General features: G+C 47.4%; 1 protein-coding gene across 1 annotated transcript; it reads right to left on the bottom strand.

Annotated features, from left to right (window-relative positions):
- Window positions 1-4,535: 4,535 nt before the first annotated feature.
- Window positions 4,536-7,552, bottom strand: IL36RN (interleukin 36 receptor antagonist). Its single transcript, XM_040994088.1, has 4 exons — window positions 7,524-7,552; window positions 6,637-6,722; window positions 5,042-5,169; window positions 4,536-4,881 (listed from the first exon to the last, which is right to left on the bottom strand). Exons 1-4 carry the CDS (start codon window positions 7,550-7,552, stop codon window positions 4,657-4,659), a joined length of 468 nt encoding a protein of 155 aa, XP_040850022.1. The 3' UTR covers window positions 4,536-4,656.
- Window positions 7,553-13,460: the final 5,908 nt, after the last annotated feature.

Genomic DNA, 13,460 nt, shown 5'->3' with positions numbered 1-13,460 from the left:
CCATGGAGGGCTTGGTGAAGAAGTAGAATGGGTCATGGCAAGACTGAGGTACTTACAGGATGAGAAACAAGACAAAATGGGGTTATATTATTGCGTTCTCAGTCCCTCTCTCCAATGTGGGAAGGGTCAAAGCATGGTGTATTCTATCAGGTAATCAGTGAGTGTTTACCAAGCCTTTATACTGCCATGTGGCAAAGACATACAATACACAGTCCCTGTTGTTAAGTAGCTTTACAGCCTGGCTGGGGAAGCTAAACCCTTGAAAAGATAATTAAAAAGACTAGACTTTCTAAGCTGTGGACCAAAAGCATGTTGGAGATAAAAGTAGTAGAAAAACTCTGGTTACCAAAAGATTCTAAAATTTGAAATGGCCTGAGACATGGCATCATACTCTCCTTGCAAATGTGACAACTTATGCTATGGAATCCTGAAGAAGTAGATTAGCTAGGCTCTTCCACAACACTTGCAGGATTAGAGACCACATAATCTCTTGAATAAGCAATGAATTGTGCTTTTGCTATTTATGTGGTTGAAATTTGGGACTCATGGTGTTCACATTGTGGTGCAGTAGGTTGAGCTGCTGCCTGCAACATTAGCATCCTATGTGGACACTAATTTGAGCCCCTGCTGCACCACCTTAGATCTGGCACCCCACTAATGCATAAGGAAAAGCAACAGAAGATGCATCCATCCACCCGTGTAGGATATGCAGATGGCATTATAGACTCCTGGCTTCTGTGTGGCCCAGCCTCCCTTGTTGCAACCATTTGGAAAGTGATCCAATGGATGGAAGATTCTCTTTCTTTGCCTTTCAAATTAATTAACAAATCAATAAACAAATAAATAAACCTTTTAAAACATTGGACTCATGTGGGAGGAAGCAGCCTTTATATAATTTCAACCATCATATTCTGTTTGTGCTTGCTGGAATTACAGAGAAGTATATTCTACTCAGCACATCTTTGACTTCTCAAAGGGCGCCCCTTGCATGTTGATTCTTTGGGTTAAAGACCCTTAGTACTTGGCTTCTTCCCTTCAGATTTTGCCTATTCCTTAGTGCCTACAACTGGCATGAGCCTTACAAAACAGATAACAAACCTCTATAATATAGGCCCAGGCCAGTGGTTTATACCAAAACTTCAGCAATCTAAAGCTGTAGGGTGCCAGCCCATACAGTCTAAAGGTACTTCTTCATGTTCCCCATTTACTATCTAAGTTTAATTTCTAACTAGCATTTAAGGAATTCAATGTGAGTTATAGTAGCTTTAATTTTAAGAACATGATATTACTTATCTCCTTCCCTCCCATCTTTCTTCCTTCTCCGTTTTTCTTTTTTCTTAACTTTTGAGATAACATTTTTTAGATTTACATTACAATAAACTGCTTAATACTTCCCGCTTACAATTGACTCACAAGTGTTAACTCATCCTAGTTAATGCTATTGTTTTGTCATCCCACATTGATGCAACTACTCAAGCTGGAAAAACTTCCAAAAATGAGATGAAATTTGAACTGCACTCTTACAAATTTCATTGGTAGAGGAAAGGGAGACAATGTCCCAGGGTGGAGAAATAGTTTGCACATTTTATACTTACTATGGCTCCATTCCTTGCCAGCTATTATGCCAGCCCTAGCCTTGAGGTTATTCTAGGGGTCACATACTTCCCCAGCCCAAGTGCTGCAACCTGCTACCTTACAGTGGCACAAACAGAGCAGATAATTAAGGACTTCATTTCAACAAAGCCTTCTCAAGGGGATGTGTCATGTTAACAGGGTATTGAAATATGAAAGATTTCTCTGTACAGAAAGGATAGGGAAAGAAACATGAGACTGTATCTCAGCATACAAACAAAGAATGTGGCCTGGGTCTGCAGAAATACAGCATGGTACCTGGAGCCCATATTCCCAACAAACTCAAGAGGACGCCCATTGCCCAAGGACTTCAGCACCAGCATCTGGGCATGTGCTACTGAAGCCCATTGAGAAAGCTCCTTCTATCCTGGCCACCTCCATGCTAACCCTTCAGCCGACACTGAGCCTGTTAGACTGGTTCAACCAGGGAAGCACAGGTATGGGTCTCTCCTCTGCCTGCTCGCTTGTCCCTCAAGGTTTAGACAGACATACTAGGAAGAGTTCCTGGTACAAAGATAGAGAGGATTTGAGTGCTGTACAAGCAGACAATTCAACACAATTAGTATGATTTGCTTTTTTAAAAATGTATTCTGGGTGATCAGTGCCATGACATAGTAGCTTGCACTGCCAGTATCCTAAATGGTCTCTGGTTCAAGTTCTGGCTGCTCCACCTCTCCAATCTGACTTCCTGCTAATGGCTTAGGAAGGCAACAAAGGATGCCCTGAGTCTTTGGGCCCCTGAGCCCAAGTGGCAGACTCAGGAGAAGCTCCTGGCTGAACTCTGGTCATTGCAGCCATTTGAGGAGTGAGCCAGCAGATGGAGATTCTCTCTGTCTCTCTCTCTCTCTTTTTTCTCTCTGTAAATCTGCCTTTCAGATAAAAAAGGAAAAAGAAAAAAACAACAGAACATTTGGGTCCACAAAATGGCTGTTGCTTATTTTGAGAATGGAAAAATACTGGGGATAATTACAATGATAGTAAATAAATGCATTTCCTTTCCTTTTTCTTGGGTGTTAATTATCTATTACTTCATAACAGGTTACTCCAGAACTTTGCAGCTTGAAGCAACAACCATCGCTTCTCTCACAGTCTAGCAGGCAGGAATCTGGGGCAGCTGAGTCCACAGTTCTCTCTGCCACAGCCCCTCATTAGGCTGCCGTCAGGGCTGCCGACTGGGTGCTGGCACCTTGAAGGCTGACATGGCTGGAGGATGAATTTCCCAACCCTGCAAGCTCACCCATGGGGCTTCCAGTAGGGGGCTCACTTTGTGTTACAGAGTCTCACTACAGGGTTCTTTCCAACTTGACAGCTAGCTTTCAAGAGGAAAGAAGGGAGCAAGGGAGCCAGGGAATGAGGGGAGGGGGGATGAAAGGAGAGAGAGGGAAAGGAAAGAGGCATGAAACCAGTGTCTTGTAACTCAACCTTGTATGTGGTGGATCATCACTTCTGCCATATTCCCTGGGTCACGGAGATGACTGGTACAGTGTGGGCAGGATTTCCTACAGGGAGTGAGCACCTGGAGAGAGGGGTCAGCCACAGCCAACCTCCCTTCCCAGGACTTCTGAGCCAATCACCACAGACGTGATGGCTTTACCATAACAGAAATTTATTCTCTCACAATTCAGGAGACCACGAGTCCAAAATCCAAGGTCGAGCTGGCCATGCCCTCTGAAGACCCCAAGGGAAAGAGCCTCCCTTCTCTTCTCCCTGGCTTCTGGTAGCTGCCCCAATCCTTCATACTGCTCAACTTGTGGCAGCACCACTACCATCTCTGCCTCTGTTGTCACATCTTTTCCTCTCTCTGTGTGTCTCCTCTTCTTCCAAGCACATCTGTCATCTTAGGTTTAGGTCCACTCTACTCCTGTGTGACGCGGGCTTAATGAATTGCAGCTCCAATGATCATGTTCCTAAATAAGGCCACAGCATGAAGTTCTGAGAGGAATGTGAAGAGGGAGGCATAATTCATGCAGCATAGCAATCCTCTTGCTGGCTGGACTCCAAATCTTGGAAGTTGAGAGGTTGTGACCATTCAAAGGCTAAAGCATAGGACTTTGATTTCTTATAAATTCTTTACCCAAGAGAGTCCATTCATACACGCCCGCCACTTGCTTCTCCTTGGGGGTTTTATGGGAGATCTCTTTCCTGCTCCCAGCTCTTGCTGCCAGAACAGTAGAACTCAATTTCATTTGCATCTCATTTCGGGAAAGTAGCAGCTTAAAGATGACTAAGCAATGAGGTGAACTCTGATTGCTGGATTAATGACATTTCTTGTCATTATATAAGGGCTCCCTCCTTGTTGTACCAAAATAAGGAAATATGAATAAATAAGAACAAGAGAAATGTCACCTATCTTGCCACCATCCTGATATTGCCACAACTGACATAAATCTTCCAGATTTTTTCAATCAGAAATGCACAGCATTTTTAAATATTAAAATGAGGTTATAAGATGCATTATGTTATAACTCATCTCACTGTGTCACAAGCATTTGCCCATGAGCACAGGAATTAGCATCTGTCCATCGTCTGCCTTCTAAGTTGCAGAATTTACCTGGACACCACTGCCCTTTCTTGCCTATCGTTAGAAGATGATGGAAAAGGCAGCAGGTGCTGGCAGGATGAATGGGAAGGTGGACAGGCTGTGGACCCTGCTTCAGTAACCCCATGACTTCCTCTCTCTGTGTGGTGTCAAACAGCAGAGCTGTATATGGTGAGTAGGAAGCCCTGTGAGACTCAAGTGGGGATCAAGGGAATTGGGCCTGTTGCTGTTGAGCATAAAGACCCTTCCACATCAGTAGCACCACTCAACAGACAAGAAAACTGTACAGAGCCCCAAATCTTGGAAGAACTTGCCCACACATTCAGGATCAGGAAATGAGAGCAAGGCTAGGAAGTCAGAGATGGGGGGCCTGAGCCCAGAGAGGGGTCTCACTCATCATTTCTCTCCTCCAGCCCCACTCCTGTTCCAGCTGGCCCTGCCCAGGGAGTTCTGGGCAGAGGTGGGGTTATGGAAGGAGGGTTATCCTAGTCACACTGCTGGAAGTAGAAGTCCATGATGGGGGCATCCCCGGCGGCATTATCAGGGATCTGGGTGAGCCTGACAGGCTGGTCTGCTTCAGGCACAGTGCAGAGGAACCAGCCTGGAAAAGCAGCTGACTCAAAGCTGGAGGTAAGCCCCATGTCCCTCCGGTAGAAGGTGAAGCTCTTGGACTCCTTGGCATCAAGGTAGAGTTCCATGATGTTCACAGGCTGCAGGAAGAGAGGCAGGGTGAGTGAGAGGCAGGAGCAGGGAGTAACAGGAGCAGTCACAATTGCAATCCACAGAGCCCTCCCAGGCTGTCCTGACCAGCCCCAGAGCACAGGGCACCCAGCTTTGGTGGGCAGGGATGCCACAGTAGGATTCACCCACCTCTAGTTTCAGAGTCGGCTCCTCCTCCATCTCACAGGACAGACACTTGCTTCCTCCTTGGACACCGAGGATGACTGGGGAGAGTCGGGCATCCAGTGACCGATTGGGGACAACACTAATTTCTTCTCCTAGAGAAAGGAGGCAAAGGAACTTGACTGCACTTCTGTTTGCTTTGCCTTCCCAACCTCCTGGCCGCTAAGGGGCAGGATCGAGGTCAGACCTTCTGGTCATAAGCTGGAGATAAGGTGGCCTCTGAACAGCTGCTGCATGCTAGGAAGGCTGGTTTCCCGCCTGCTGGCCCAGAGAGGACATTGAGGCACAGAATCACATTGGCCCACTCCCAGTCTGGCTCAGGGACAAGTCTTCAAGTCTTCTCTAAATTCCAAAGTAGATTTCAGAACCCTTGGCATTTAGGCCTTATTCCCGAGACTTCCTTCTCTTGATGAACTTTCTACTGGGGTTGCTGGACAACTTTATATATCCATTGTGAGATTCCTCACAGCATAAGAAGTTCTCATTACAGGACTAGGTTTGTGACATAGTAGACTAAGCCTATGCCCACATCACTGACATCCCATAGGGGTGCCAGTTCCAGTCCTGGATTCTCTACTTCCCATCCAGTTCCCTGTTTATGGCCTGGGAGAGCAGCAGAGGATGGCCCAAGTGCTTGAGCATCCACGTGGGACACTGGGAAGAAACTCCAGGCTTTGGATCAGCTCAGTTCTGGCCATTGCAGCCATTGGGGAGTGAGCCAGTGGATGAAAGATCTCTCTGTCTCCTTGTGTAAACTCTACTTTTTTAACCAAAAATTAAAATAAACCTTTTTAAAGTCTCATTTGTTTCTGCTCAGTCCCTCTCACCCCCATACTCACACGCATACATGCATGTATGTACACATTACAAGCATATACATGTACTCACAGATAACTGCACATATACACACAACCACAACCTACACACATACACATGTATGCATGTCCACACACATACATATAGCATGCCAGTGTATCTGCCTGTGCTTACCCAGGCACACACATACACCCTTGCAGCTTTGCACATATTCACTCAATAGCCATAACCTACTCATGCATATATTCTCCTGCACACACATACATGTACTTGGATGCTTGACATAAGTTTACCCCAGATGGACAAGAGTGTATTGTTACCGAGTTTTCATAGTGTGTGTGTGGCAGAGGTGGGTAGGGAAGAGAACAGATGGTGCCACCACTCTGTGCCAGTGAGAATCCTCAGCAAGGGCCCCAGGTGGAGAGACAGAAGCCCAGCCCCACCCCATGGGCAGTAGACAGATGGAGAGCCTACTTTAGCTCTTTCTTCAACCCTGAGTCCCCAGGGAAATGGAACATCTGGTCCAAGTCTAACTGGTGAAGGACCAGCAAGTCACTCTTTCTGGAAAGGGTCCCACCCGTGCATAGAAGTTTCGAGGGTTCTCGGGGCTGGGGTCCTCCATCTGCTGGCAGCCTGCTCTACGCTGCTCTGTCCACTGTGCTTGGCCTGGATGCACTGCCCAGTTGCTCCAAGGCCTCCCCAGAGTGTAGAGAGACCTGAGCAAGCCAAGGTGCTTTGTCACCAACCTTTGATGACCTTCCCTGCATGCAGTCCTCCAGCCAGAAGTTGGTTGTTATGCAGATAAAGCACCTTCAAGGCGGAATCCTTCATTCTGAAACCATAGGAAGAGAATGGACTGTGAGAGGAGTGGTGGGTGCTCCAGGAGGCTGCTCCAATCTCAGACCTTTACTCTTCCTTTTTTCCTGGATGTCATAGCTCAGTCCTGTCTCCTAGACTGTCTGCCACCTCCCTGTAGGATGACCCCACAGCTTCCTCTCAGAGTCTGGGGTTTGCTCATTATTTTCAACTCTAATCAATCTCTTCCATGTGCTGTGCTGGAAAGATGCTGAACTGGGCATTGGAGCCTGGGTTCTCATCTTTGCTGTGCTGCCACTGCAGCTGGGTGACCACAGACACATCACTCACCTTCACTGGGTCTGAGTGTCCCCAAGGCTACACTAAAACAATGGATTAGAAAGTAGCCAGACCTCTTTCTGATTAAAGTCTGATTCCCCAGCTACTACTGAAAATCTTCCACTGCTGTGAAGTGTGGAGCACAGCAATGTACCCGTTCCAGTGTTTGTCACCAATGGTGTGACAACAGGGAAGTGATGGCACAGATTAGTCTGGCTGAAGGCACTGGGCAGCTGAGCCCCCACTCTCACTATGGATGCTCTAAGCTGTTATGCTACACCCAGAAGTTCACTTGTCATCACTAGCATCAGGGAGCCCTCAGGAAGAGGCCTGCCCCAGTCCTGCTACAGTCTGGCACTGACCACAATGCCCCGGTGACCTGCTCTACCTGGGAAAGCCCAGCTCTAGACAATTGTAGTTTCTTCCTTCTGGACAACAGGTCTACCCAGAACTCACTTCACCCAGAAGGAACCACCCACTCAGAGGTCCAAACACTCACCGGAAGCACAACGCCCCACTCAGGACCATCTTGAGCTCCAAGGCCTGCTGACTCCACTATTCTGAAACAAAAGGCAGAAAATTTCTAGGGTTGGGGGAAAGGGGTGGTGAGACAGAGCCTGGGCTGGTGGGAGCCTAGGTAGCAAGCAGCCTCCTGGACCTCCCAGCAAATGAGCAGCTACTCAACCCTCACGCATGGGATTGTGGATAGAGGGCCAGAAAGGAGTCCCAGTCCTGCTGGTGCCCCAAAGGATACCTCAGAATGCACCTTCCTCCCAGTAGAAGCCCGTGATGTTTGCCTGACCCTGCAATGCTGCCTCTGCCTTTTAAGTGCAACAGGGAGGAGCCTGAAACTGCTGCCACCTGGGGAGGAGCAGGGCTTTCCAGAGTGAGTGTGCACCACCTGAGCCTCCAGAAACACCTGCTGCTCACGCTCACTCATGCTCTTGCACCAGCAGGCATGGAAGGAAGCTTTGGAGAGACAGTCCCTTCCCAGCAATCCTGGGTTTTCCAAGCATCTGCTGAGCAGCTCAAGAAAGACAGCTCATTTCTCTTCTACCCATCCTTCCTGCCTGCCTGCTCTCTCCCTTCTGTCTCCTTTCTTCCTTTGCCAGGCCTTTGGGAGATGCTGGAGGCGGGACTCTCCCCACCCAGGGAATGTGTAGGCTAAGAATTCATTGTAGAAAAACCTGAAAATCCAGACCAGCAAAATGTGAATAGTAAGTGTCTTCTGTGAATGCACTATTAAAAAAAAAAAGTCCAGTCAGAGACCTGGGTTGTGATGCAGCTAAGTTGTCCATGCTACCAGCATCCCTTATGAGTGCAGTGTTGAGTCCCGGCTACCCTGCTTCTGATCCAGCTACCTGCTAATATGCCTGGGAAAGAAATACAAGATGGTCTGAGTGTTTGTGTCTCTGCCATGCATGTAGCATGCCTGGACAGAGTTGCAAGCTCCTGGCTTCCACCAGGCCCAGCCCCAGCCATTCTATCCATTTGGGGGCTGTGAATCATCAAATGGAAAAGTACTAAGTTCCATGCGACCCATGTGGCACACCCAGATTGTGTTTCAAACTCCTGGTTTTCACTTGGTCTACTGCCGGCTGTTGGAGGCATTGAACCAGTGGATGTGTCTCTTACTTTCAAATAAAATAATCTTTTTAAAAAAGCAATTTGTATAAATATTTTTTGAAATCCATACATAAGTTTTTTGCATGCATAGTTTTTACTTTTTTCATGCATTGTTTTTAAATACTATACATTTTCCATGTACCCCTTGTCTGTCCATAAATTCTGGGATATGTCATCCTTTAAGGAATGAAGCTTAATTTTCACTTCCTGTAATGTAGACTGGACTTTACGACTTGTTCCTAATGACCATGTTTCATGGTAGAAGTGATTGTGTTCCCCCCAAGATGTTAGGTCTTAAAAGGTTTTGCTTCTTCCCTCTTGTTCTTTCTTCAGCTGCTCACCTGGGGGATGCCAAGTACCAAGTGGTAAGGACATTCAGGCCATGCGACAGAGTGGCCCACGTGGTGAAGGCAGGTGATTTCCAGGCACAGCCTGCACGTGAGCGACCTCAGAAACAGATCCTTCAGCCCCAGTTGAGTTTTCAGATGACAGCAGCCTTGGCTGACATCTGACCTACAACCAAGAAGTCTCAAGATAGAACCCTGGCAAACTCTGTTTATTTACATCTGATTCTCAAAACTGATTTGGAAAACTGATGGTTCCAGCTTCAAGGTAAAAAGTTTGGGGATCACGTGTTAAATACCGATGGGTTAGAATACACCTAGCCATCACTATTAGGAATGTCTGCCTTTTTATTCGTTCTGCACAGTCATCAGTGGGTACCCTTGCTTCTCAGCAAACAGCCCAACTCTGCATGGGCATGTGCACTCCCAAATTGCCAGACTTCAGCAGGGGCAGAGCCCTCCACGGTGACTCAGCACCACTTTTGATGAGAGCAGTAGGACTCCAGAGGTGATGTGCCTCTTGCTCTTGATAGAGGTTTGTAGACCTAACATTCCACGTAGAGTCACGTATGTGAGTGTGTGAGCACAGCTGATCACAGTAAGCCTGAAAATTCCTATCAGGGAGATACAGTCTATCATAGCCAAAATAATTAATATTCATATTTACTGTATTCATCAATAAGTATCATGGCATTTCTGGAATTTATTCAGTGACTTGCCTGGCATTTTTCATTTCATGTTCATAATTTACCAATGGATTTACTTTTTAAAGATTTATTCATTTTTATTAGAAAGGCAGATATACAGAGAGGAGGAGAGACAGAGACAAAGATCTTCTGTCCATTGGTTTACTCCCCTAGTGGTCACAATGGCTGGAGTGGCGTCAATCCAAAGCCAGGAGTCCGGAGCCTCTTCTGGGTCTCTCACGCAGGTGCAGTGTCCCAAGGCTTTGGGCTGTCATCAACTGCTTTCCCAGACCACAAGCATGGAGCTGGATGGGAAGCAGGACCACTGGAAACAAAACCGGCATCCACATGGGATCCTGGCGTGTTCAAGGCGAGGACTTCAGCTGCTAGGCTATCACATCGGGCCCCCATTGGAGTTACTTCTATGATTATCTCTGTTTTGCTGATATGGAAGTTTGGCATAAAAAGAACTATCATATTGGTGGTGCTGGGCCAGTAACTGGTAGTGGACCGAGGTAACCTGAGTCCAAATCAATTGAACCCAACGTACAACAGTACATTGGCCGTTTTACACTCCTAGTCAGATATTGTCACTTCTCTGGTCCCCATATCTCTGAGAGTAAGACACATCCTCTGAGGCTCTGCACAACAGAGCATGCAGTAACTCCTCTCCTTCCTCCTCAAGGAAGAACAACAGCATGTGGGCCTCTTGCTACCTGCACCCCCGACCCAGCCACCACCAAGCAACCCAAACCTCCTGCTTCCCCAGGGCCTTTACACTGCCTTTACCTTCTTGGAAAGTCAACCAGGCATCAGTACAGCTCCCTCCCACACCTCCTTTAGGTCTTTGCTGCAATTCCACCTCCTCAGTGAGGACTACATCAGCATTCGGGGCTTCCCCCATCACTCATAGTCTCCTTCTCAGGTTTCACTGCTTTCCCTGGTGCTCAGCATCATTTAGCATACTGTATAACTCACCCCATATTATCATGTATTGGATTTCCCCACCCAGTGGTGCTGGACGATCAGCTCACCCAAGGGGAGGCATGTTGATTGGTGTGTTCTGAACACCTACGGTGGCACTTGATATAAAATTTGTCTTCAATAAATGTTGCAATAGTGCCAAATGAGTTGTTTACTTCACATACAAGGACAGCCAGGGAATCATCTCATGATTTGTTCATGGCTCTTCATCCTCAGGGGAGGTTGATGCTTCTAGGTCCTCTTGATGCAATAGCTAAGAGGAGGCAACACTGGTCTGTGAGCCAAGACTGGCCCATTGTTGGTTTTACACCAAGTTTTATGGCCACAGAGCCAAGTTCACTGGTTGACCTTAAATCTCGAATTACAGAGTGAATGTTCAAGACAGAGACTAGATGGTCTACAAAACTGAACATTTATTACCTGGTCTTTTACAGAAAAAGTTTGCTGGACTCTGTTCTTTGGTCAAGTGATACAACCTTTCTGTGTTTAAAATTTTCATGTCTAAAATGACAATAAAATTCATGCTTGCTTTTGGTTTTAGGATTAAATGAGTTAAGATATATGATATGTTTAGAAGAATGCCTGGCACATATCAGGTAGGGTCAGCTTTACCATGCAATCCTTACCATCACTGCTATCATCATCATCTTCACAGTCCTGAGAAATCTACTTCATTGTTCTGATCTCATGCCTCATCCTCCTAATTTTTGTTTCTCCACAGAAAGGATGTGACATCCCATCCCTGCTGTGTCACAAGGACTAGATGACACAGAGGCTTAAAAAGCCATGTCAGCATATAGCACAGACCAACAATCACCCACTGCCTCAATCTCCCCACCCCCCACACCCCCAATGGAAAGAGGATGCCAAGAAACGGCAGAGCTCACGTTTAAAAGGACTTACATCTGAGACTAGGAGCTAAAAGGCAGTTGCTTCCTGTGTGTGCTGGATTTCCTGATGCAGAAAGGAGAAAGGTCCCAAAGTGACCTAACTCAGCCCAGCTGACAGACTCCCCACACACTGTAGGGTTCTCAAATTAATTGCAGGAAATGTTGACAAAGTGGATGCTGCCCATCCACTTTGTCAGGCACTGACGGGATAGCTCTTGTCCCGTCTCCTTGTCACCTCAGCCCTGTGAAGCAAATGCCATTCTCAATCCCATTTAACTGAAGACAAAAGGAGGCTTAGAGAGGGTAAGTCATCTAAGGTCACAAAACCAATAAGCAATGAACCTAGGACTGGCTTTCTAGAAGTTTGATTCCATACTAACCCTCCTCCATCCCCCAGTGTAAGCCTATAAAGCTTATTGTACTTACATCTCAAGCAATGCAGAAGTAGATGGCAGAGAAAGGGCTAGTGTCTCTCCCTGGCTGATTGTCTTTGCCTAACGAACTGAGGGTGACTAGACAAAACAATAGAGACAACAGAGTTGGTCAAAGACAAAGGACGGCACCTGACATGGCAGAGCGTGGCAAACATTGGCATGGCACAGGTGGGGAGGGATTTCATTCCTCTCTGGGGTGACTTCTGGTGACTTGGAATATCCATGAGAGCCTTAGAACTCAGCCACAAGCCCCCAGGGACCATGAGCGGAGTGGACCTCCAGCCACAGCCCAGGATGCTTTCCCACCCAGCCATACTCTGCTATCCTCATAGTGAGTGATGAAGAGGGAAGGGCTGTTCAGCTCACACCACATTTGAAACCAGAGGGAGATTTGTGGGCCAGGGTGCACAATGCTATAGCTGGGCACTGAACCAGGAGTGTGCCGCTTTTGTGATCCTTGCTTGGACCCTTGTCACCTTCCAGAGGGTGGGGCAGAGGACTAGGGAAGGGCCAGTTCTACAGGCTGGGATGGGGAGAGTGTGTGGGGCAACTAACAAGGAAGGTGAGGCCCTGGCGTGTGTCACACCCACAGGCAGTTCCTCCTGACTGAGTCAACAAGGGCAGGGCCAGAGCCACCAGCAGCCTCTTTACCTGAGATCCAGGTGACCACCTCCCATGCTCCAGATCAGATGCAAACACCTCCCACCCTAGAATGTAACTCAGAGAGAGAGAGAGAGACCTTCAGAGCCTGGCCACGCTGGAGGAACCCATCATGAATAGGCAAACACAAAGCCAGCAGATCCAGAAAGGGACTGGTCTGATGCCTTGTTCTCCGCATGCCCAGGAGTATGTCAGGCTACAGCCCCACTGGAGGGGGCACTGTTTACCAGGCAAGAGCAAGTAGGCCATGCTGGGATGCACCAAGCTCCACAAGGCCCATCCACCCCAAGAGTCCTACCTCTTCTCTGGCTCCTCCCACAAAGCAGCTGGAGCAACTCACCTGCATGAGACTGGGTCCCTACCGCACACCTGAGGCCACAGGGAGCTGTGCAGGACTATGCTGACGAGTCCCACCTTTCCATGGCTCTGTTGGTGACACAGGACCCAGAGAGGGTGGAATCAGCCCTTTCAGGGAGTTCTCCAAAAACAAACACTATTTTGCAATTGATGTCACTTTTTTTAAAAAAAATGATTTATTTGTGTTTTGTTTTATTATTTAAAAGGGAGCACATCAGAGAGAGAGAGAGAGAAAATCTTCCTTTGACTGGATTAGAATGGACTCACAACAAACCCAGGCCCGGGACTCCCAAGTTTCCCACAGATTCAATAAGGACCCAAGCACCAGGGCCATCACTTGCTGCCTTCAAAGGTGCGGTAACAGGAAGCTGTCACAATCTGAACGGTCAGGACGTGAACCTGCAGTTCAATGCAGGATCCCAGTATCACAAGTTGTGGTATCACAGTGCGGGCCC

Source organism: Ochotona curzoniae, unplaced genomic scaffold, assembly GCF_017591425.1.
Source record: "Ochotona curzoniae isolate NIBS_2020 unplaced genomic scaffold, NIBS_Ocur_1.0 contig_883, whole genome shotgun sequence".
Classification (NCBI taxonomy): Eukaryota; Metazoa; Chordata; class Mammalia; order Lagomorpha; family Ochotonidae; genus Ochotona; species Ochotona curzoniae.
The sequence above is the reverse complement of the archived record's forward strand: the minus strand, read 5'-3'. Positions and strand labels throughout refer to the sequence as shown.

What these genes read in the sequence shown, in the direction of transcription:
- IL36RN (XM_040994088.1), bottom strand. Translation starts at nt 7,552, where the DNA reads ATGGTCCTGAGTGGGGCGTTGTGCTTCCG. An exon ending in AGTGGGGCGTTGTGCTTCCG is followed by an intron (nt 6,723 to 7,523) that starts GTGAGTGTTTGG and finishes CTATGGTTTCAG; the next exon opens with AATGAAGGATTCCGCCTTGA. An exon ending in AGCCGACTCTGAAACTAGAG is followed by an intron (nt 4,882 to 5,041) that starts GTGGGTGAATCC and finishes CTCTTCCTGCAG; the next exon opens with CCTGTGAACATCATGGAACT.